This window comes from Gopherus evgoodei, chromosome 1, assembly GCF_007399415.2.
Source record: "Gopherus evgoodei ecotype Sinaloan lineage chromosome 1, rGopEvg1_v1.p, whole genome shotgun sequence".
Classification (NCBI taxonomy): Eukaryota; Metazoa; Chordata; order Testudines; family Testudinidae; genus Gopherus; species Gopherus evgoodei.
Genome location: NC_044322.1, coordinates 300,307,701 through 300,333,900, shown reverse-complemented (window position 1 = coordinate 300,333,900; position 26,200 = coordinate 300,307,701). Strand labels below are relative to the sequence as shown.

General features: G+C 45.8%; 1 protein-coding gene across 1 annotated transcript in view; it reads right to left on the bottom strand.

The window, feature by feature from the left end:
• CPM (carboxypeptidase M) overlaps positions 1 to 26,200 on the bottom strand; it is a 92,200-nt gene that overhangs the window by 19,365 nt on the left and 46,635 nt on the right. The window contains exons 5-6 of the mRNA XM_030549477.1: positions 19,346 to 19,443; positions 1,626 to 1,798 (exon numbers count right to left, since the gene is read on the bottom strand). Coding sequence (XP_030405337.1) covers positions 1,626 to 1,798; positions 19,346 to 19,443 — 271 coding nt within the window. The remainder of the gene's footprint in view (positions 1 to 1,625; positions 1,799 to 19,345; positions 19,444 to 26,200) is intronic.

Here is a 26,200-nt window from a genome sequence, read left to right as displayed (position 1 = left end):
CCCACTTGTTTCAGGAATAAATATCTACCTTATCCAAAAGCAGGGCTTACTCTAGTTCGATAAGGTGCCAAATCCCCTAGGTTGCCAAAGTGGCTATGATAGCCATGGCAAAAGACCCAAGAGAACCCAATTCTTAGTTACACAAGTAGTCCTAGCACAATCAGCACAACTACTTGCATGAATATGAGTTGCAGGATTGAGCACTTTGTTCTTCTCTATCTTCCCAACTTTGTTAATTTGTTCTCTGCCACTTAGCATTTCTCTTCCTTATACTTTTCCATTCTGTCTCTTTTTCCTCTGGTTTTTTAAAATTGTCTACCTTTTTTAGTCTCTGCAGGGTCACCAGCAATAACACTAGAACATACAGGGGTTTGCAAAAGTGGCACAGCGTTTATGTTTTCTTTGGCATCAAATATTTTGCACACACAGAGCCAGCTGCCATTAGTGCAATATCCCTTGAAGCCAGGACCATTTGCACAACCTTATCCACATTACTGAGACTGCTTTTTAATACTGTTTTGTAATTCTGCCTTTTGTTAGCATAGATGGGGCCTAGGGCTTTGTCTTCATTGGGAACTTGACAGTTCTCCTGCCAATGGTCTAGTACCACTGCAGCTATTGTGAACATGGCTGCTAATATTTTTACCCTGTCTTAACTGGATAAAAGCAATATGGACAATGTACAAATGTAAAAATGCTGCGGGCAGTCTATGCTAGCAACATTGGAGCTAGACCAACCGTCAGAGAATTGACAAAAATTCTCAGTGGAGATGTGCTGTAAGAATACAGCCATCATTGCTTTAGAGGAAGCACTACACAGCACCTCCCCACCGATGCAGAGCTCTCTATAGCTGTCTGTTCCATCTTTGCCTAAAATTGGCCCAGAGTAGAAATCAACTGAGACACCGTAAGTGTTCTGCTGTAGGGGTGGGTGGAATAACGTGTGCTTTTGTAGTGCATAAAATGTCTAGTTTTAATGTGAATTCTTAAATTTTCTTTCTTGGTGGGGCAGGTGAGAAGTGGAGGCTTCACCCAGTTTGGCATTTGTATTGTTAAACACTGTATTCATTTATGTCTTCCCCCACCCCCAGCAAACAGATTCATTTTAAGATTTCCATCTTCTACCTCATCTCAAAGAAGGGTTGGGGGCAGAGGGCATTCCGCCTGTCCCTGATTCTGAAAATTTGAGATTCTCAGTTGAAGTTAAGTCCTTGTGACTGTTTTTATTTTTTGGCATCTTGGGGATCCCGAGATGATGTACTTTGAGTCAGAATCCAGAACAACCCAAGGTTAAAACCACTTAAAACCGATGATCATTCCTCTCTAGTTCAGAGCTGGCATTCTCTCTCTCCTCCCTGTACCCCTAGATCTCCAAGGGCACATGCATGCACATGCTTTCTCTCTCGCACACCCAGTGTCTGATAGCTTTCTTCAAAGCAAAGCCCTGTGGTCTTCTAAAGACTGTGGCCCAAAACATATCCCGAGTGTAGCTCCTAGGCTATTCTATCCACCAAGTATGACCCAGCTGCTTGGCTATCTCTAAATGTTAACAAAACAAACAACAACCTCCCTATTTACTGTCTCCTCTGCCCCCTACTCTACCCTGAAAAAACACATATCCTTACCTTCCTTCTGAGTAATAACAATCATGCGTTGTTGTAGCTTCAAATCCATCCGGGTTCATTGATGGCATGATATGAATCCGTGTGCTATTGATTAGCCTTGTAACAACTGGATCACTCTTATCATTGGTCACCAGGAAGTCTATCAAATAGAGCAGCAGCTCCCTGCCAACTGTCTGTATTGAGAAGAACAGTTTTTATTTTTCAAGTCCACTGTGAAGAAAGGAAGACACTCAACACAGTGCTTATTTGATCTGACAAAGATAATACTGTATGATATAAACATGACACAAAACTATAATTATAAAAGAAATGCACTGTGGTCAACATTATTTTGTTACAATTCTTGGCCTCTAAAAAATTAAATGTAATTTAATAGAAGATAAAGAAATGAATGTGCAGGGGCCACTTCTAACAAGTGATTTTAAATTCGGATTGACTGGGGTTTCTTCTGTAGTGGGAACTGAACTGTGCCAGCTACAATGATGTTTAAGTAGTATACAGATAGGGATTGTTTGTTTGAGACCCATCTTAGAACTATGCATTGTTGGCACGTTAGAATATTAAAACCATCCTATCAATGCAGGGTTGTCTGTACTAGGGAATTGCACTGTTGCATGGGGCAATATCTTCTTACTAGCCATCTTGTTTGGGTGCACAGCGTGCACCATATCTACACACAACACACTATTCAACCACTGGTGGGCCTGTGGATTTCTGCACTGATCCCACAGTCCCTTGGACCTTCCTGGGGCAGGTGCATAATGCCCTTGTCCAGGGGCCCGTTACTTCTGTCGGCAGCGCTGCCTATGGATCTTTGCACTGGGCCCTGTTTATTCTACCACAGAACACTGCTCACCCATATGGATACATAGCTTCCACGCATCACTTGTCGGCTTTCAGCACTGCTACTCGCACATTACGGGCACAGAAAAATCACCACCACAACTGTGGCTTCCAATAGTGGTGTACAGACTTATGTCATACATCAGCATTTGTAAAACTGTCAACATAACAATTTACAATAACTGCTACAGTTCTTACTTAGTCACAAACTTCTACGGAATAAAGGATTCTGGTTTGGGCTAGTTCCTAACCAGCATTTTACACGGGATTTAGAACTATTCATTACAGGATTCTTGAAATATGATGTGATCTTTGCAGCAGTTCATGTATTGCTAGGCATCAAAACACCGAACTTAACTAGTCCCACAAGAGAGGATTTCTTCTAAAAAATAACATGAATGTTAAATGTTTTTTTAAAATTCATTTCTTTTACACTTAATCTCTTTAAAAACATAGAGGATCCCAGTAATAGTCACTCATGAGTTTGCCGATTTGTCTTAAATTGTTGGTAATTATCTTCCTTGTCTGGTATATAAACAAAAAACTCTGTTTTATGAATCCAGAAATTAGTAATAACTAAGGCCCTGACCCTGCAACAAACTCCTTAGGGGGGATGCCCAAAATAAGTCAACAGGGCTTTGTTTTGGTGCAGACCTCCATTCTCACAGACAGGGGTGAAAGTAACTTAATGGGGTTGTGTTGCAGGGCGGCCAGGGTCCTGGGCAAGGTGGGGGGGGTGGCTCTGGGCTCCCAGAAGAGACGGGGCCTGGGGTGGAAGTGGCAGGGCTGGGGCCAGACTCCCCCAGCCAGCCCTTCAGTGCTGCCCGGCCCGGGGCTCAGGTGGTGATTTAAAGGGCCATGGGCAGACGCTCCTGGCACCCCACATCCCATCAGTGGCCCTGCCAGTACAGACGACTGTGTACCAGTGCCCACTTTCTTAGTGGTACGCTGTACCAGACCAGCTTACTTTCACCTCTGCTCACAGAGCTCATAGCAGGATGAAAGCCAAAAAAGAGAAGAAGGTAAATGCACTTTGTCACATTCCCCTACCCCCTATTCCACAAAATCAACAGTACTTAATAGCCCTCAGTTTTTGTGCAAATTATTTTATTATATGGCTCTGAAGTGTAGGAGTAGAATTTAAAAATAAGTTTATCGAAGAAGAGGAAAGTAGATGCTGAATGATGAGTATTTAACAAACAAACAATGGACTTCAAAATACTTTTTTACTGATGTGGCAGGGAAAGCTGTCTGCTTACATTGCAAAGAAAGTGTGGCACTATTCAAAGACTACAACTTAAAACCGGCATTTTGAGAGCAAACATGCATCTACATATAAGAACATGTCTGCCGAAGAGAAAGAAAAGCGCATTAGATGGTTACTCGAATGCAAAAGAGCAAAGTTTTTTCACAAAACTGTCCACAGCACAAGATGGAATTAGAAGAATGAGCTACATGATTGCACACAATCTCCAAAAACAGCAAACCATTCTCCGAGGGAGAATTTATCAAGGAATGTTTGGTTGACTCTGCTGCGATATTGTGCCCAGACAAGAAAAAGCACTTCGAAAACATTTCATTGTCAAGGTGAACAGTGGTGAGACGTATAGAAGAAAACTCTGAGAACCTGGACCAACAGTTGAAAAACCAAGGTAAATGATTTCTCATACTTCGCACCAGCACTCAACAAAAGTTATGACATTAGAGACACAGCCCAATTGTTGATTTTCATTCAAGGTATTACTGCAAATTTTGGACTCACAGAAGAACTGGCATCGATGCAGTCAATGAAAAATATGACCACTGGAAAAGATCTACTGGAGGCAGTAAATAACAGTGTCTCAAAATTGGGATTGGAGCGGAAGAAATTGGTGTGTGACCACTGATGGAAGCCCTAATCTGACAGGCAAAAATGTTGAATTGTTGAAAAGAATACAAGACCAAGTGACAAAAATAAACTCAGAGCAGAAAATAATTTTTCTACATTGTATTATTCACCAAGAGGTCCTCTGTAAAAGTGTTCTAAAATTAAGCAAGGTCATGGATACAGTTACAAAATTGGTCAACTTTATTGGAGTATGAACATTAAACCACAGGCAATTTGTCTCTCTGCTAGAAGAGTCCGAGTCAGAGCTCAGGGATCTTCAGTACCATACAAATGTTAGATGGCTTAGGTTGGGGGAAGTTCTGAAAAGAGTGTGGAGTCTGAGAGCAGAGATTGATTTGTTTTTGAAAACGAAAGGCCAAGATGTGGATTTCCTTCAACTGAACGATGTGAACTGGCTCTCTGATTTCGCATTTGCCACTGATGTTATGGGTGACATGAACAAACTGAACTAGAAACTTTAAGGTAGGGGGATTTTTGTTCATGACATGTATTCCCTTGTCAAGTCTTTCATGACAAAGTTGCTCCTGTTCCCATCAGATTGGAAAAGATGGTTACTCACCTTTGTAACTGTTGTTCTTCGAGATATGTTGCTCATATTCATTCCAATTAGGTGTGCGTGCACCACGTGCACGTTCGTCGGAAGATTTTTACCCTAACAACACTCAGTGGGTCAGCTGGGTCGCCTCCTGGAGTGGCGCTGTTATGGCGCCGGATATATACCCCTGCCGACCCAATGGCCCTTCAGTTCCTTCTTGCCAGCCTACTCCAACAGAGGGGAAGGAGGGCGGGTTTGGAATGGATATGAGCAACACATCTCGAAGAACAACAGTTACAAAGATGAGTACCGTCTTTTCTTCTTCGACTGCTTGCTCATATTGATTCCAATTAGGTGATTCCCAAGCCTTACCTAGGCGGTGGGGTTGGAGTGAGATGCTGCAGAATGCAAAACTGCTGAGCCAAATGCTGCATCATCTCTGGACTGTTGAACTAATGCGTAATGTGAGGGAAAGATGTGAATCAGGTAGCTGCTCGACATATTTCCTGCATAGTAACATGGGCCAGGAAGGCTGCAGATGAAGCTTGAGCCCGAGTGGAATGGTCGGTGAGGTGGCTAGCCAGAACATGAGCCAAACCATAGCATGTACGGATGCAGGATGTTACTCAAGATGAAATTCATTCGGATGAGACCGGTAGGCCTTTCATCCAGTCTGCCACAGTTACAAAGAGCTGAGGTGACCTTCGGAAGGGTTTTGTTCTCTCAATATAAAAGGCGAGAGCCCTGCGAATGTCTTGGGTGTGCAGCTGTTGTTCTCGAAGCGATGGGTGCGGCTTCGGGAAAAAGACTGGGAGGAAGATGTTTTGATTGACATGAAAGGCGGACACCACTTTAGGGAGTAAGGAGGGGTGTGGTCGCAGCTCTACCTTGTCCTTATGGAATACCATACACGGGGGGTCCGCTGTCAAGGCCCGAAGCTCAGATACTCGTCTTGCTGAAGTAATAGTGACGAGGAAGGCTGTCTTCCAGGAAAGGTACAGCAGCGAGCAGGTGGCCAGTGGTTCGAAAGGAGCACCCATAAGCTTGGCTAGCACCAGGTTGAGATCCCAGGTAGAGGTCGGGCATCTGACTTGAGGGTACGAACTTTCCAATCCCTTGAAGAACCCTGAAACTACGGGGTGAGAGAAGATTGATTGGCCATTTTCCCCTGGATGGAAGGCAGAGATGGCTGCCAGATGCACCTTTATGGAAGAGACTGCTAGGCCCTGTTCTTTCAGGGACCAGAGGTAGTCCAGGACAGTAGGAACAGACACCTGCCCGGGGAATGAGCTACACTGAGCACACCAGCAGGAGAAATGCTTCCACTTGGCCAGATATGTCATCCTAGTGGAAGGCTTCCTACTGCCCAAGGGCACCTGTTGGACGGAGGCAGAGCAACGCAACTCAGACTGGCTCAACCATGCAGCAACCATGCTGTGAGATGAAGAGACTGCAGGTCTGGATGGTGAAGCCTGCCAAAGTCCTGTGTTATGAGATCCGGCCAGAGTGGCAGGGGAATCGGGTCTGCCATTGAGAGGTCGAACAACATGGTGTACCAGTGCTGCCTCGGCCACGCTGGAGCAATCAGGATCAGGTGGGCACTGTCCCTGCGGAGCTTGAGTAGGACTCTGTGGACGAGTGGAAATAGTGGGAAGGCATAGAGCAGGTGCCTCTTCCACGGGATCAGGAATGTGTCTGAGACGGAGCCCAGGGAGCGTCCCTGGAAGAAGCAGAACACCTGGCATTTCCTGTTCTCTCAGGAGCCAAAGAGGATGTGGGGAAACCCCCATCTCTGGAAAACAGAATGGATGACGTCCGGATGAACTGACCACTTGTGAGACAGGAAGAATCTTCTGAGGTGATCCGCCAGAGTGTTCTGGACTCCTGGGAGAAAAGACGCTACCAAATCGATCGAGTGGGCTATGCAAAAGTCCCAGAGGTGGAAGGCTTCTTGAGAAAGGAGGGAGGAGCGTGCTCCGCCCTGCTTGTTTATGTAAAATATGGCCGTTGTGTTGTCCATGAACACTGATACATTACGGCCTTGGAGATGGTCTCCACACCTGGCATGCTAGACGGACCGCTCTCAGCTCCCGCACATTGATGTGTAAGGCCAGCTCTTGAGGCGACCAGAGGCCTTGAATGCAGAGGCCCTCGAGGTGGGCACCCCAACGCAGAGATGATGCGTCCGTGATTAGGGCCATCGAGGTTTGCGGTGGGTGGAATGGCATCCCTGCACAGACTAGAGTGGAGTTTAGCCGCCAGGTTAGGGAGCCCAAAAACTTCCAGGGAATAGTGAGCACCGAGTCCAGGCTGTCTCTGTGTGGTTGGTATATTGAAGCAAGCCAGGTTTGAAAGGGACGGAGGTGTAGCCTCATGTGCTTGGTCACGAAGGTACAGGAGGCCATGTGACCTACTAGGCTGAGGCAAGTGCGCATAGCCGTTGTCGGGAAGGTTTGAAGACCTCGAATAATTGAAGCTATTGCTTGAAAACGCGACTGCGGGAGGCAGGCTCTGGCCAGATTGGAGTCCAGAACCGCTCCGATGAAGTCTATTCTCTGCATGGGTGTCAGAGTAGACTTCTCTGTGTTGATCATCAGGCCTAGGCTCCCAAAGAGCTCTTTGATGATGCACAGGTGCTGCGACACTTGTAACTGGGAAGTCCCTCAAAGGAGCCAATCGTCGAAATACGGGTAGACGTGTACCCGATGATGCCAGAGGGAGGCGGCGACTACAGCCATGCATTTTGTGAACACACGCGGAGCCATAGAAAGGCCAAACGGAAGTACAGTGACCTGAAAGTGTTGATAGTTGACCACAAAAAACGGAGGTACCGTCTGTGTGGTGGGTAAATTGCGATGTGGAAATATGCATCCTTCATATCGAGGGCGGCATACCGGTCTCCCGGATCCAGGGACAGGATAATGGTCCCCAGGGTTATCATGCGGAACTTCAGCTTTATCATGAACTTGTAGAGTTCTCGCAGGTCTAGGATCGGTCGTAGACCTCCCTTTGCCTTGAGGATTAGGAAGTAGCGAGAATAAAACCCCTTGCCCCTCATGTCTTTTGGCACCTCCTGTATGGCTCCAAAAGCTAGGAGTGACTGGACCTCTTGTAAGAGGAATTGCTCATGAGAAGGGTTCCTGAAGAGGGACGGGGAGGGAGGTTGCGAAGGCGGGGTTGAAACAAACTGGAGGTGGTATCCCACTTCCACGGTGTGCAGGACTCAACGATCTGAAGTTAGCTGGGACCAGGCAGGGAGGAATTGGGAGAGGCGGTTGAAAAAGGGAGGAGAAGGATCCGGTAGAGCAACTGGTGGGTCGCCCTCGGGCATCCCATCAAAAGTTCTGCTTGGGCCCTGCTGGTGGTTTAGGGGGCGCCTGATTTTGACTTCCTTGAGGGCCAGACTGTCTCCAACGATTCCCTGTATCACGCCTTCTGCTAAAGTCCTGACGTGGCCTAGGCAGGGCGTAAGGGCGGTGTGGCTGGGGCCGGAAGGTCCTGCGTTGGGTCACTGGTGTGTGCATACCCAGCGAGCGCATTATAACGCAATTGTCCTTCAGACTTTGCAATCTGGGGTCAGTCTTATCTGAGAACAGGCCCTGGCCTTCGAAAGGCAAATCCTGAATAGTTTCTTGTAATTCGGAGGAAGGCCTGTTACCTGGAGCCAGGAGACACGCCTCATCGTCACTCCTGATACCAGAGTTCTGGCTGCAGAGTCAGCTGCATCCAGAGAGGCCTGGAGGGAGGTTCTTGCTACCTTTTTACCTTCCTCAAGTAGGGCCGTAAATTCTTGATGGGACTCCTGGGGAAGAAGCTCCGTAAACTTCCCCAAGGACACCCACGTGTTAAAGATATATCGACTTAGGAGGGCTTTTTCGTTTGCCACCCTAAGTTGAAGGCCCCCGCCGAGTATGTTTTGCGGCCTAGGAGGTCCATGCGTCTAGCCTCCTATGACTTAGGAGCCGGGGCTTGCTGGCCATGACGATCCCTCTCGTTCACCGATTGCACCACTAAAGAGCAAGGAGGTGGGTGAATGTAGAGATATTCATACCTCTTTGAGGGGACCATATATTTTCTCTCTACTATCCTTGCTGTAGGTGGAATCGAGGCTGGGGATTGCCAAATGGTGTCCGCATTAGCCTGTATGGTACAGATAAACGGAAGTGCCACTCTAGTAGGTGCATCAGCCGATAGGATGTCCATGACAGAGTCCTCTATTTCAGGGACCTCCTCCATCTGTAAGTTCATATTCTGAGCCACTCGTCTCAAAAGGTCTTGATGGGCCCTGAGATCAATTAGTGGACGGTCTGAGGAGGGTGTTCCCGCCACCGCCTCGTCAGGTGAGGAGGAGAGGAGGAGAGGCCCGGGACCAGGGGGTCCTGTGGAGGCTCCTGTACTTGAGGAGCGTCATCTGGAACCTGTGTGTCTGCAGATGGTATCGGAGCCTCATCCGTGCCCGTGGGGGGAGGCGGCTTACTGTCGCCTGTGGTACCCGGTGTTCTGACGGGGCCGATCATGGAGCCACTGATGGAGCACCTTGGGCTTGGTGGTATGCCCACGGTGTCCAGAAGGACCAGTGATGAGGCCCTTGCTCGTGGCTCTGGCTCTCTGGAAATATATGGCTGGGGACGTCACAGTCACACTCCTGAGGAAAGGATGCGCTACCAGCCTGTGATGACACCAATGTGTGTGTTGATGGCCACGGCGGTGCCAATAGGCCCTGGGAGGGAACCACTGTTCTGGATGCTCGATCCCGGGGCGGTACTGGGGAGTGGTACCATGAGCGAGACCGGGACCTTCTACCGTAGCGGTGCCTGGAGGTCGACCGGGATCTCGAGTCCCTTCGTCTGGAGCGACTGCAGGATACACGGTGCCGAGAGCAGTGCCGTGAGTCGGATCAGTACCAGAAGTATCTGGCTGGCGAACGAGATGTCGAATGGTGCCGCGAGTGCGACCAGTACTGCGATGGAGAGTGGTGCTGAGACTGCAAGTGGCGCCGGGAGCAGGAACAGCATGATCGAGAGTGTCTGTGAGACCGTGATCTTGAACGACATCTCTCTGTTGGACCAACGGAAGGTGGCCTTACTTGGGCCGGTTTCCTGATGGATTGTATGACCCGCACTGGCGGTGCCTGGGGTTGAGACCGTGTCGGCTCCATCATGGTGATGAGCTCTCTTACCATGCAGAAGGTCTCTGGTGTAGAAGGGAGGGCAAGCTCAACCATAGCATGAGCCAGGGAGCTGTCAGGCATCAGACTCAATGACCCTTGTGGGACCGGAATCGATGGTGCCGCGCTCGGTGGAGCCGCAATCGGCGGTGCCACAGTTGACGGTGCCATGGCAGATGATTGTGCTGGACAAACCATCTTCGAAGAGCACTCCTTCTGTGGAGCTGAAGCAGCTGGAGTGCTATGTTTCTCCCTGGGCCTCGGGGACAGGGAGTGGTGCCAAACAGATGTCGGTACCGGTAAGGGTCAGTGCCGGGGCACCTTCTCAGTACCGGAGCGGTCCGGGGTCGAAGGGGCGCTCCTTACAGAAGCAGTCTGTTGGGCGCTCGATACAGACACTGCAGGATTAAGTGTCGACTCCATGAGGAGCTGTTTCAATTGAAAGTCCCGCTCCTTCTTCGTCCTTGGTTTAAACGACTTGCAGATGCGGCACTTATCGGTAAGGTGGGATTCCCCAAGGCACTTGAGGCAAAAGTCGCGGGGATCCCCTATTGGCATCGGCTTTTGGCATGCCAACCACGGTTTGAATCCCGGTGCCTTGGGCATGGGCACGTACCGGGGTGGAGGAAAGGGGCTAATCTCCAATCCCCCCTTAAACTATATACACTAACTATAAATATAACAAATAACACTAACTATAACTACAAGAACTCGAACTATACACACAATAAACAGCAAAGAACTACAAGTAGCTAGGGACGTGGAGATCAGCAAAGCCGCGCTCCACAGTTCCAACGACCGTCATGGGCGGTAAGAAGGAACTGAAGGGTCGTTGGGTAGGCAGGGTTATATATCCGGCGCCATAATGGCGCCACTCCAGGGGGCGACCCAGCTGACCCACCGAGTGTTGCTAGGGTAAAAATCTTCCGATGAACGTGCACGTGGCGTGCGCACACCTAATTGGAATTGATATGAGCAAGCACTCGAAGAAGAAACAAGCAGTTCACACACTTCCCCACTTTGCAACAGATTACAATATCTGACCAGAACCTGGAAATAATTTGTTACTGATATGCATGCTGAATTTTCTTGCCACTTTGAGGATTTTAGAATGATAGAAAATAACATGGCTTTGATCTCCTCCCCTTTCACATGTAATATGGTCTGTGGACAACACTCCAAGTGACCTCCAACTTGAGCTTATTGACTTGCAGAGTGATGCATTGCTTGTGGAGCAACTTAACTAGTGTCACTTCCGAGGTTTTACGCATCTCTCAATGAACAGAACTTTCTGAAGATCAAGGCTCATGCCCAAAAGATGTTTATACTGTTCGGATCAATTTGTGTCTCCGAGCAGACATTTTCTGTGATGAAATTCAATAAAATCAAAGAACAGATCTTGGATCAATTATGACCACCTTGCAGCAGTGCTCCGCATTGCAACAACAGAAATGACATCTGACAACCTCCCTTGTTAATGCCCAGAGACTCTCTTTTTCACACCGAGTTTAATTTCTTCTTTTACACTTAATTTTAATAATGAACATAAGTTGTAAGTAAAAGCTTAGTGTTAGTGTTGTTACAAATTTTACAAGTGTTCACAAAACAGTTTGCAATATAAATTGCCTTCTATGATAAGTTTTGGATAATCACATATTCAGTTAATTTTTATTAAGTGTAATTACTTTGTGTAAACAATATAACGGGGGTCTTTTTACAATAGATGGTGAGGTAATTTCATTCATAGGAAATGTGCAGTCTGTGACGACTTACCAAAATTTGTGGAGTGGGCCCCCTGCGAAAATCATTGCCCTCCCCTGATCTAGAGACTAAGACCAAAGAAATAGTTCCCGCCTCTATAGATGTGCAGGTCCGATGCAAAGAGGCATGTCTGGAAACCCATGATAAGACGCTGAGCATGGAAAGAGAGTACCAGGAGGCTTCTGTGGATACCAGTGCGTTAGCTGATGAGCTAGACATGCAGAAAGTCCCCCCAAAAGGAGCAGGTAGCAGTCTAATAAAGAAGCAGGTGTTCTGCGGCATGAACACTAAGATCCCATGCACAACAGAGGCAGCAAAAATGGCAGTTGCCCCCTCATCTACAGAGCAAACCTCTACAATAAGGGACTGGGGCAAGCTAGAAGAGAAAGCTGCTACTGCTGATCGGAACCAGGCTGAAATCCTGGAATTATGGACACAGGTCACGCAATACCGGCAGATGCTGGAAGATATCTGCTCTTTATGGGACAGGATTGTAGGGCAAGCAGTAAAACAGGAGTAAGGCTGACCTGCCTCACAGTGGAGAAGGAGATAGGGGAACAGCAGTGCTTTCTGCTGCAAAAGGAACTTACTAAGCTCCAGAACCTGCTCAAGGTCCAGCCAGGATCAAAGTCCAACTCGGCTAAGGAGAAAGAGCTGGAGTTGTGTGGACCAAGGCCACTGCAGAAGGAAGATGATTTGGACAAGGACATATATCTGCCTGCTGAAGCAGAGAGCTGCCAGACTATGGTTCTAAAACCCTAGGATCTTGATGAGGCAGCAGAGCAAGGCCAAAACCAGAAAATCAAAGAACTATACTAAAAAGAAGAGCTCTTCTCAGAGGAAAAAGGAAGCTAAAAATAGTCCTAACATGCTGAATGTTGTCCACACAATAGTGTGGGTATGGAAAGAACTGTTGCTAAGCCAGGTATTGAAAGCAGTGGGCAAAACAATACAGTCCCTGGTCTTTGGAAAACCTGGAAGGGATCTGAACCTGGATAGAGAGATCTTTAACTCTGAAGGATGTACATGCAGATGCATCCAGAAGGACTCCTCTCCAGATCTGGAGGCCACAGTAAAAGAGTTTATTTCTTGGGAAATCCCAGCTTTGTTGATCTGAATGCCTCGCATGTGGTAAATTATGACATGCCACTGAATATGGACAGGGCAACGAGTTGTATGGGCCTGTGGTGCCCGTGCTCCACCAATATGAGAGCACAGCGGACTGGTTCCACCAAAGTTCGGGACCAGGTCTCTCCCCCGGCCCTACATGCTGCCCCCATGTACCTCCCCCAGAGCGTCCCTTCCGGCCTGCCACCCTTGGGAAATTTAAAAGGGCCCCGGGCCCCCGCCACCACTACTGACAGCGCAGCAGAGCTAAGGTGGCTTCCTGCCCGCCACTTCACTTCCGGGAGCAGCCAGCATGTCCCTGCGGCCCCTGGGGGGGGAGTGGGCATTTCCATGCACTGCCCCTGCCCCAAGTGCCGATTCTGCCAACTGCGGCCAATGGGAGCTGCAGTGGCCCAAGCAGCGGTGCGCGGAGACCCGTCTGCAGCTGTCTGCAGCTGCTGCCAGAGGGGGGTGTGGTAAGCACTGCACCCAAACTTTCTCCCAGAGCCTGCCCCCGCACCTCCTCTTGCACCCCAATCCCCTGGCCCAGCCCAGAGCCCACACCTACTCTGGCACCCCAACCCCCTGCCCCAACCCAGAGCCCACACCCAAACTCCCTCCCAGAGCCCGAACCCTCCCTCTCCCACACCCAAACTCCCTCCCAGAGCCTTAGGCAGGTGGAGGGGGGCAAGACTTGGACCTATTCTGGGCACCACCAAAAATTATACAAACCTGCCACTCCTGAATATGGAGGGTTATGTGCAACATACGGGCTACCTACAGAAAGGAGGACCCAGGCTGTGGTAAACTTCATATTTCTCTGAGGGAGATAAGAGTATTGCCCAGGACCTGGTGGACTTCCTAATGTTAGCCAAACAAGATGTTCCCCCTTGGCTGAAGAACATGGGTAAAGAGTAACTAATTCAAACTGGATTCTCCAGAGACCAACAGACAAAGAAACAGCCAACAAGACTGATGGGTGATTTCTGGTAAGCTTTTAGCCTGCATCTAGAAATGTTTATGATTTGTTTTCTCTGTAGTGCTTTTACCTTAAGAATAAATGTGCTTGCTTACAGAGAGCTGTGTGGTACTCATAACTGCTGGCAATGACGCTACCTTAGCCTTTACGGAGAAAATAAAGTGCAGACTTTAGCCTGTTTAGGCAGTCTGGCTTGCTGGGAATATCAGTGTACGCAGGGACCTGCGCTGTTTCCGGGGGAAAAAAACCCAGTCCGGAAGGAGAGAGACTTGTGTCTTCACTCAACAGAGGTAATGGCTGAGGAACCAGGAACCTAGAGTGGGTGTGCTTGGTGTACCACAGAGGAGGAATACATGTGCAGTTGCCCTGAACTACAATACCAAGCACTAAATGCTCCAGGTATACTCCACTTGATTTGCTGAGTTTATACTTGAATGAGCCAGAGCCGGTTTAAAACTTGTATTTGTACAAATACATTTCCTTATTGGATGGTACCCAGCTGTATCTGTGCCAACCTGTTGATATTTGGCACTTGTAACAAAACAGGAGAACTACTGAATATCATGAGCATGCGGTGTCTTCCTCCCTTTTGCCACTGAATGAAATGTCAAAGCCTGTTTCAGAGCTAGTAAGTGCACTAGGTGTTGTTACCAATTAGACCTGTTCTATCCCACACAGTCTCTAGTTATCTTAAGATATGGTTTAGAAGAAGAATAGAGGGAGCTGGGGTGAGAGGAGGAAAGGAGTGGGGAAGTAACTTGAGATTGGTTTAAAGCACTATGTATGTTGTGGAAGAATGTTAATCCTTTGCCTTTTTAAAAATGTCATGTTCTGGTGAATGGACTTCAGAGATTTCCAAAGACAAAAACAATCATAGTGCTACTGACCTTGTTTTTTAGTTACAGTATAAACACGTGTGTGTTATGCTGCTTATTGGCAAAACACATCACATCCAAGTTATTTAACTTAGGCTAGAGTTGAAAGACAGGAATCTAGCAGAAAACAGAACAGTCCACTCTATAATCAAACACATCCTTTGCAAGCTCTTTTCTCAGCATCTTCCACTTTTTTCTTTTTTTCATGCCATGGTGCACAGCAGAGACAATCTGCTAGTCAGTTTTCATACGGTTCCTTGAAGCAGTTTCTTGGGGTTTTGTTTTTTCCTGGTGCTCAGCAGGTCACCTTTAGCCAGACTCTTCCTGGGAATTTTGAAGATCTAGATGTGGTTTTCACTTATTTCTATTGTCTAGAGTTAGGAGGCTTCTTAAAATCCCTGGGAAACATCCAAATATATAAAGAAGACACTTGTCTAAAAGAAAATCTTGGGACACAAAACACAGGAACTGCAGAGGCAGCTAGACGGAAAGATTTGCTTTGGCAGGTCTTTTACCTCAATAATACTTGATATTTGAACACAAACAACCAAAATGCAACCCACTTATCCACCAGATTATCTACTTCCTACCTAGAAGCCTTTCTTCAATAATAATTCTTTTCATTACATGGAGGTTAATGTTTTGTGATGTCACAAGAAGCCAACATTATAGATACATTCTTTCACTTAGGCTAGTTCAACACTGATCATGGGCCCAGTTTCTTGCAACAGAAAAAAGATAAGATAGCTGTAATTAAAGGAAAAACTATTGTGAGTTGTAATAAGATAATAGGGCAGTGGGAGCTTTCTTCTGAGGCCCAGACAACTTGATAGCTGTAACAAAGTTAGGGGAGCCAACTGTTCAGATTAACTGGTGAATGGGATAGAAATGTCCAAGTAGGTAATACTTAGAAGTTTTAATGAAACTATGGGGGAAGCTGCATACCGCGGTGTAACTGGGATCTCTAGTTTAGTTGTGCAAATGGGGCTTACATCATTAGAGCTGGCTGGAGAACAGCAATTCCACTGCACAGCAATGGTTGAGGTTTCAAAATTTGTTTTTATTCTGCATTGCAACAAAAACAAATCTTTTCAAAGGTGGGAGAGACTCGTGTTCCAGTCCCTGCTTTTCAATGCACTTTTCATTCCAGATCACTCTGGATCAGGCAAAGCAGGGACCTTGAATCTGGGGCTCCCACATCCCAGGCCAAATACCCTATCACCAACCAGAGAATGAGTCTCTGGCTACGTCTTCACTACCTTCCGTATCGGCGGGTAGCAATCGATTGCTCGGGGATCGATATATCGCGTCTCATCTAGACACGATATATCGATCCCCGAATGCGCTTATACCGATTCCGGAACTCCACCAACCCCAACGGAGTTGCGGAGTCGACATGGGGAGCCGCAGACATCGATCCTGTGCCATGAGGATGGTAATTCGATCTTAGATACTTCGACTTCAGCTACGTTATTCACGTAGCTGAAGTTGCGTATCTGAGATCGATTTTCCCCCGTAGTGTAGACCAGCCCTCTTACTTAACTTCCTGATGAAAACTTCATAGAAACAGACCAGTCTCCACACAACCTTTTGGCTTTTAAACAGTATATTTTGTCAGAACTTCATTTAATCAAAAATGTTCTGATCAGTTCTAATCTGACCTGAGCTGACAGTGATAAAAAACAATAACTTTAACATTGTTGATCTGAGCTCCATTCAGGCCCAGGGACACGGAGCTATGCCAAATAGAATGAAAATTTGTTCTGGTCTCTAGACACACCAGAGTGGAGAGTATAAAACAAACTATTAGCATGACTTGGTTATGTCACTATTAAAATAATTTAACCTATTCTAAAAATAACTTTAATGTTCTGATTCTGAAAAATAAACAAATCTATCTGCTCTCCAAAACAGAGGCCACAACATTAAAATGTCAACTCCTCTGTTGGCAACCTTCCAAAACCACAGCATGTTGTGTTTTTCTTCCAGCTGCAGATATGCATGGACTGCACACAACTCAAACACATCACAGATCATTCTTATGAGCAGGGTCTCCACTGTAATACCCAACATTCCAAACAAAATAAGTAGGTCCAATTTTAGCTTTACCTGTCTGAACACTGTCCTTCTAAAACTCTTTGTTGTTGACAACTGGCTCCTCAGGGGGATATACAATACATACCAGGTATGCTATACAGCGGGCAAATGATGAACGTACAGCTTCATTGTAATAGTTGCTAGCCTAAATAAATCAAGTCAATGCATGCTGTACACGTAACACAACACTTATTGGCTTTATACATTAAAGGGGAGGTTGAATACCGCACCAGGGGACCAGCTCAGCAGAATTTTAGACTATGTGAATGAACATTCAAAGTCCCTGATGTTTTGCTGTATAGGACTTAGCTTCCTGTACTATAAAATCTGTTTATGGCCAGAGAGGAAAACTAAATGTCAACTTTACACATGTTAATTCCGTACACAGAACATGGACCTAAAGGTGATTATGTGTCCCTGGAAAGCAGGAACAGCCCTGTTTCCAGGATCTCTTCCAGCTTCCCAATTGTTTTTTACATATGCACCAGAGTGCTGTTACAGCGTCTTGAGGATTTGATTGAAACTGGTTGTTAGAAGGAGCTGATGGGCAACTGAGCTAATGAACTGTGCAGGTCAAGGACTACTCCCCTACAAACAAGCCTGTCTTAGTATCACTGTTTATCTCTGTCTACTCAGTCAAATGCACATAGTGAGATTCTGAGCAGTGCATTGAGCTTAGCTACCCAGTGCCCAAAGAACAAAGTCTGTGCATTCTAACAAACAATGCAAGAAACTAGTTTAATTAGGGGACATTTGTCATAGGTCAGTGTTGTAATTACCTCCGTAAGCGTTTGGGGGCATTGACCGTTTTTGTTCTCTGTTTGTATGGCACCTAGCACAATGGGGCCTGGTCCGTGATGAGGTCACCTGGTGCTACAATAAATTAATCCACAATATTGTTCTAGCATAGTTTGTGCTATTCTTTAGGAGTAGAAAGCCTGTGCTATATAATCTATATTTCTTTCTAGATTTCAAGAATGTATAACATGGAATTTTGCTGCTATCCTACAGAATTATTGCCAAGAACTCCCTCTCAGATTGGGAGTCTACATCAGTCAGATGTAGTCGATTTTGAGGTAAAATTTAAGGCATCTTTTACATGCCTATTAAATGTAGCTATAGCTTTTGTTTTAAAAAGGGACTTGAGTAAGATATAGATGAAATATTTGAAGAAAGGAGAAATCAGAAAAGTGAAAAAATGAAATCTGTGCTCACAGGTACAGTGGATATTGTACAATGGGATTACAGTAGTAGCCAAAGCAGCAAAGAGTCCTGTGGCACCTTATAGACTAACAGACGTATTGGAGCATGAGCTTTCGTAGGTGAATACCCACTTCGTCGGATGCATGAGTAGTAGCCAATGTATCTTCAATAAAGACATTCTTTCTACAATGCCCTGATGTCTGCAAGTTTCTGTTTTGTATTCATAAACTGTTATCAGCCACATTAGGTGAGGCATTTTAGTGATGGGTACCAATGCAGAGTCTGTCTTCAAAAGTAAGCCAGCTGGCACTAGATAAGGCAATTATCACTCATTTTTGGACTCACTGGGTTGTACTTAATATTACTGATAAGGCTGTAGTACTTTCCTAGAAAGGCTCTTACATTTGAGACTCATTCCAAGTTATGCTAGAGTCTCAGGGCATTATCCAGAAAGGGGACATGTAAAGTTTACTCCATGTCTGCCATCTCAAACAGGTATCAACTGATGCAAGAGGAAGTCTAATGTGCTCTGTGTAAAGTGCTGAACTCTGCAACCTTACATTTAGCTTCTGTGGACATTCTGCATGAGGTCCATATACCATACATTGAATGTTTAATGTGCTTTCTCTCTAGTGGACCTTAGAGGTGATCTGTAATGGAGAAAAGAGAATGCTTGTTCTCTTTTTGATATATGAAGGAAGCCTAAATGATTTGTTTTTCCTCAAAAAATAAATGCTTATTTACATTAGAAATTCAGGTCTTGTCTGGGGTGGAAAAAGACAGGCGAACTAATGAAAATGGCAGTATCACAGATCCAAGGGAGGGAAAGTTGTGCTATTAAAAGGGAAAGATTTTTAATCTGACTGTTTAAAAGCTTTTTTGGAAGTTTTGTTGACAAATTTTGGAGAAAGGAAGTCTTCTTGTTAAAAATTAATACACATTCCTTCAATTAACTTAAGAGCTCACACAAACACCTGAGACCTTCCAGAGATCCTCCACCAAACCCAGGAAAGATCAGACTTGAGATTTCTTAGATTGAAGAAAAACAAATAAAATGTAAACATTTCAGGCTTTTTCAAATAGGCACAAAGAGCATAAGCCCATTTCAAGTCCTTTGTAGGTCACCTTTTAGAATTTGGGAGAAACTGGAGGGGTACAGTAAACCCCAATAACTAGTAATACGAGCATAAGCAAAATTCCTTTTAAGATCCCTGGTAAATGTTTTGCTACAAATTACATTGCAAAAATTGAAATTGTAGACGTACCTCATCCCCATGCATATTAGCAATATACTTGAATTCTGGTATGCCAATGGTATGTTGGGTTGGAAACCTTCCCAGAACAAGAACCCACAGGTCTCTACCTTTAAGAGGGGAAGGGGAAAAGAAATTTTAAGTGTCAAATGAAAAACTTTTTTTTACAAGCCTACCCTCCGTATAGCATAATATAGTAGTTCTTTTTTTAAATAAACTTCAGAACTGTATTTTGTCTTCAAAGCCCAAATTAAAAATGTACAGAAGTATTTTTGTATAATATTCCAGTCTTCAAGCTAGACAGTTATCTAAGATATTCATCTGGGGGGGAGGGAACCACAAACACACAAGTCTGCTACTAAGCAACAGGAAAACAAAAGAAAACAGCTTCCTCAAGAACAGGCAAAATATTTCAACACCAAGTAAAGTAGGACCATCAACTTGCAAAATAAAATACAGTAATGAATTGTTGGTGAGACATCTGGAGACACTGGAATAACTATAACAACGTTTCTCTGAGGTAAACAGGGATAAGAAATGAGTCATAAAAATAAAGTTAAACTATAATGTATTATCTATAGCAATAGTTTTTGTTGTTGTTGGGTACTGGTCTTGCCACCTTTCCTCATGGGAGGAAATTGCAGGATTAGGCCCTTGATTATCAAATTTAAATTGGCTGCCAAAATGTGATCAGATTTAGGAAGTGAAGTAAGATACTCTGCCACTATTCAAAGCTACCATCTTATCTTTCATTGAAAGGGGAGAGTTAAAGGGAAAAATAGATTTGCTGAAATTAATATTCTGCCTAGCAGACCCTGGAACTACCCACAACCAAAGCACTCATTACTCTGTGTAAAATAAGCTAATGGATGGAGACAAAACTTGTCTTGTACATGTAAATAAATGGACCTAGTAGGTGTCTGTTCTTATTAGCAGCATGCCAAAATTATAAATGTTAAAGAAAAACAGGAAGCCTATACCTACTTTTAAAAAGGATAATATATGGAAACATTACTAATCTGTAGCAATTCCACACAAAGGATTGCACTACAGCAAAAATAAAGGTACATACTAACAGAAAACACTGCCTTATTGGGTGACCAGATGTCCTGATTTTGGAGGCTTTTTCTTATATACGCACCTATTACCCCCCACTCCGTCTCGATTTTTTATACTTGCTATCTGGTCACCTTTCTGCCTTACCTAGTGGATCTGTGGGCCTGCTTTTTCCAATCTTTTTTTAAGCTTGTCAATTTTTTTTAAACCAAAAGCAGACCACATGTAATGGACCACTCTGATGCACATACACATTTAGCCCTAAATCTGACTTCTTCAAAGTGGATTGCATTCAGATATTCGATCAACAAATATTTTTGTGACTAGTAGAGCTTCTGTTTTACCATATTAGAGCCATTTTACATTTGTGAATCTTCAAAACTGGTCTGCATGATTCGTCTGAAGAAATCAAATAAGTTTATTCCATACTTTAAATACTTGGCTGATCAGTCTGTGAGTTCTAATACCAAATACTCTGAGCCAACCATGGGTGATATTCACTTAATACCAAACTGCTTTGCAAACAAAAAGGCTTTGGCAATATTTCAGTATACAGTCTCCCCCACTCTCCTCTCCTCTCCTCTCACTCCTCCCCAAAAAAACCCTCCCCAGCGCAATAAAAAACAAATTAGAATTCACCAAAATTTTTATTTGGCTAGTATCATTCAGCCAGATCTATTTAAGCCCAGTATGTGCCACCCTTACTCGCAGTTAGCAATAATACCTTACCATACAAGTAGTCCCACTGAAGTCAGTGGAACTACCCTCAGAATAAGTAACAAAATGTGAGGAAGAATAGCAGAATCTGATGATTCTTGATAAGAAAGAAAAGAGATAGTAACAGCATGCAAATCTATTATCTATCTGAGGGTTTTATACTGCTGCCCACCATCATAGCACTTGCAGAGTGCTCTGAGACTGACTCCTGATGGTCAGCGCAGGTGACCAAGACTGGCTAGAGCTGCCTCTCACTCTAGTCAAGTTCTCAGAAGCCCTCCGCCACATGCCCACCAATAAAGTATAGTATCTCAGTGCCTTCTGTGTAAAATCTATAGCAATAGTGAAGTCCCTAGTGGACTTAATGGAGTTTCCAGCACATATCCCTTTTTGTCAAACTCTGCTTGGGGTAGGATGTTTGTTGGGGGAAAGAGAGAAGGGGAGTTAGTAGGGGGTTGGAAATAAAAGTGATGTTTAGATTGTCAGAACCATTTATGATGGAAGGCTTTTGCAAAGAGGAAGGTTTTGCAACATTTCTTAAAGATGGGCAGACTCTGGACTCACTAGATCACCTCTGGAAGACTGTTTCACAGCTGGATCCCCTTGCCAGAGAATGCCTTCTTCTCATCTCTCACATCTTTGTGATCTGCATTGTTCCAGGGAAGCGCAGCCCTCATGGTGGTTCATAGTCAAAATTTAGTCTTTGATGTAGCTAGGGCTTGACCCGTTATTACTCAGCCTAAAATCTAGAAAATCATTATTTGCTATAGGATGCAAAATAAACTTTACATAGCTTTGACACATCCACTTCTGTTCCATACAAAAGTTATTAATGAAACTGTTTATGTTAAAAGGTCACAGGCAGGTTCCACAAGGGAGAAACCCAAAATATGAAATAACTAAACTTTTAAAGCACATCCACTCTCCCAAAACACAAGACAAACTTGCTGTAGTAGAAAGTCTCAAGCCTGGAAACATCATCTCCTGAAAAGGTGCTACTTTTATTCCAAGGTGAAATCCTGGTGCGGAGCAGCATGCAGTCCAGATAACAGGACTAAGCATTCAGCCATGTGCACATGGGACCAAATAATACTTTGAGTGCACAGCGTCAAGGTATTACGGAGTTCTTGACTGGGAACAGCATAAATTAACAAGCTCACCAAGGCAGGGACTATTCTTTAACAATTGTTGTACAGCATCTAGTACCTGGTAGAGGCCTATAGGAACTACTGTAATCCAAACACTGTTAAACTCTTGGGATTTTTGGTGTTTTTCTTAAAATTACAGTGCTTAGAGTTGTGCAATTATGTTAGAATGAGTTTTTTTTTTAAAGTTTATAGTACTCATGATTGTAAAGAATCTAGAAAATGTGAACACCCAAAGGCACAAAAGGCAAAATAAGACCCCACATGTTTTAAAATCTTGTGATTTTAAAGCCAGATTTAGTTCTGTGCATTTGGGATTGGCAATACTGTATTTTCTTATAGCTCTTGATTAAACATTTGTGTTTCCACTACCAAATACAAAGGACTTTGAATTTATCTAAATAATTCCGCTTTGAAATAGGACAGTATTTAAACAGAGATTCATTAGGCTGTTTCAGTAGGAAAAAGGCAAGTGCCTCTTCTGGAGAAGTAGCACCAAATCATTAACTTCACTGAATTTTTGCTTGAATAAAGACTGAAGATTTTGGTTCTTCATGATTAGTGAAGGGTATGAAAAAAATGGTTACTCAACTTGGTAACTTGTTCTTCGAGATGTGTTGCTCATATCCATTCCAGTTAGGTGTGCGCGCACTGTGTGCATGTTTGTCGGAAGATTTTTATACTAGCAACACTCGGTGGGTCGGCTGGGTCGGCCCCTAAAGTGGCATAGTTATGGCGCCGGATATATACCCCTGCCGACCCAATGGCCCTTCAGTTCCTTCTTGCCGGCTACTCCAACAGAGGGGAAGGAGGGCGGCTTTGGAATGGATATGAGCAACACATCTCAAAGAACAACAGTTACAAAGATGAGTAACCGTCTTTTTTTCTTCGACTGCTTGCTCATATCGATTCCAATTAGTTGATTCCCAAGCCTTATCTAGGCGGTGGGGTTGGAGTGAGAAGCTGCAGAATGCAAAACTGCTGAGCCAAATGCTGCATCATCTCTGGACTGTTGAACCAATGCGTAATGTGAGGCAAAGGTGTGAATCGATGACCAGGTAGCTGCCCGACATATTTCCTGGATGGGAACATGGGCCAGGAAGGCGGCAGATGAAGCTTGAGCTCGAGTAGAATGGGCAGTGAGGTGGCTAACCGGAACGTGAGCCAAATCATAGCATATACGGATTCACGATGTTACCCAAGATGAAATTCGTTGGAATGAGATCGGTAGGCTTTTCATCCGGTCTGCCACAGAGCTGAGGTGACCTTCGGAAGGGTTTTGTTCTCTCGATATAAAAGGCGAGAGCCCTGCAAATGTCTAGGCTGTGCAGCTGTTGTTCTCGACACGATGGGTGCGGCTTCAGGAAAAAGACTGGGAGGAAGATGTCTTGATTGACATGAAAGGCGGACACCACCTTAGGGAGTAAGGAGGAGTCTGGTTGCAGCTGTATCTTGTCCTTATGGAATACCGTATACGGGGGGTCCGCTGTCAAGGCCCAAAGTAATAGTGACGAGGAAGGCTGTCTTCCAGGAAAGGTACAGCAGCGAGCAGGTGGCCAGTGGTTCGAAAGGAACACCCATAAGCTTGGCTAGCACCAGGTTGAGATCCCAGGTAGGGGTCCAGAGTCTGACTTGAGGGTACAAACGTTCCAATCCCTTGAGGAAACTTGAAACTATGGGGTGAGATAAGATTGATTGGCCATTTTTTCCTGGATGGAAGGCGGAGATGGCTGCCAGATGCAGCTTTATGGAAGAGACCGCTAGGCCCTGTTCTTTCAGGGACCAGAGGTAGTCCAGGACAGTAGGAACGGACACCTGCCTGGGGACTGAGTTACGCTGAGCGCACCAGCAGGGGAAACGCTTCCACTTGGCCAGATATGTCATCCTAGTGGAAGGCTTCCTACTGCCCAGGAGCACCTGTTGGACGGAGGCAGAGCAACGCAACTCAGACTGGCTCAACCATGCAGCATCCATGCTGTGAGATGAAGAGACTGCAGGTCTGGATGGTGAAGCCTGCCAAAGTCCTGTGTTATGAGATCCGGCCAGAGTGGCAGGGGAATCGGGTCTGCCACTGAGAGGTCAAACAACATGGTGTACCAGTGCTGCCTCGGCCACGCTGGAGCAATCAGGATCAGGTGGGCGCTGTCCCTGCGGAGCTTGAGTAAGACTCTATAGACGAGCGGAAACGGTGGGAAGGCATAGAGTAGGTGCCTCTTCCATGGGATCAGGAATGCATCTGAGAGGGAGCCCGGGGAGCGTCCCTGGAAGGAGCAGAACATCTGGTATTTCCTGTTCTTTCAGGAGGCCAAGTGGTCTATGTGAGGAAACACCCACCTCTGGAAAACAGAATGGATGACGTCTGAATGAATCGACCACTTGTGAGACAGGAAAGATCTGCTGAGGTGATCCGCCAGAGTGTTCTGGACTCCTGGGAGAAAAGACACTACCAAATCGATCGAGTGGGCTATGCAAAAGTCCCAGAGGTGGAAGGCTTCTTGACAAAGGAGGGAGGAGCGTGCTCCGCCCTGCTTGTTTATGTAAAACATGGCCGTTGTGTTGTCCATGAACACTGATATACTACGGCCTTGGAGATGGTCTCGAAACACCTGGCATGCTAGATAGACCGCTCTCAGCTCTCGCACATTGATGTGTAAGGCCAGCTCTGAGGTGACCAGAGGCCTTGACTGCGAAGGCCCTTGAGGTAGGCACTCCAACCCAGAGATGACATGTCCATGGTTAGGCCATCAAGGGTTGCGGTGGGTGGAATGGCATCCCTGCGCAGACTAGAGTGGGGGATGGCCACCAGGTAGGGAGCCCAGAACCTTCCGGGGAATGGTGAGCACTGAGTCCAGGCTGTCTCTGTGTGGTTGGTATACTGAAGCAAGCCAAGTTTGAAAGGGACAGAGGCATAGCCTCGCGTGCTTGGTCACGAAGGTGCAGGAGGCCATGTGATCTATTAGGCTGAGGCAGGTGCACACCAATGTTGTTGGGAAAGATCTCGAATAATTGAAGCCATTGCTTGAAAACGCGACTGCGGGAGGCAGGCTCTGGCCAGATTGGAGTCCAGAACCGCTCCAATGAAGTCTATTCTCTGCGTGGGTGTCAGAGTAGACTTCTCTGTGTTGATCATCAGGCCTAGGCTCCCAAAGAGGCCTTTGATGATGCGCAGCTGCTGCGACACTTGGTATCCCACTTCCACCGTGCGCAGGACCCAACGATCTGAAGTTAGCTGGGACCAGGCAGGGAGGAATTGGGAGAGGCGGTTGAAAAAGGGAGGAGAAGGATCCAGTAGAGCAACTGGTGGGTCGCCCTTGGGCGTCCCATCAAAAGTTCTGCTTGGGCCCTGCTGGTGGTTTAGGGGGCACCTGATTTTGACTTCCTTGAGGGCCAGACTGTCTCCAACGATTCCCTCTACCACACCTTCTGCTAAAGTCCTGACGTGGCCTAGGCGGGGTGTAAGGGCGGTGTGGCTGGGGCCGGAAGGACCTGCATTGGGTCACTGGTATGTGCACACTCAGCGAGCGCATTATAACACAATTGTCCTTCAGACTTTGCAATCTGGGGTCAGTCTAATCTGAGAACAGGTCCTGGTCTTCAAATCCTGAATAGTTTTTGTAATTCAGGGGGAAGGCTTGATACCTGGAGCCAGGAGATACGCCTCATCGTCACTCCTGATGCCAGAGTTCTGGCTGCAGAATCTGCTGCATCCAGAGAGGCTTGGAGAGAGGTTCTTGCTACCTTTTTACCTTCCTCAAGTAGGGCCATAAATTCTTGACAGGACTCCTGGGGAAGAAGCTCCGTAAACTTCCCCAAGGACACCCACGTGTTAAAGTTATATCTACTTAGGAGGGCTTGTTGGTTTGCCACCCTAAGTTGAAGGCCCCCGGCCAAGTATATTTTGTGGCCTAAGAGGTCCATGCGCCTAGCCTCCTGTGACTTAGGAGCCGGG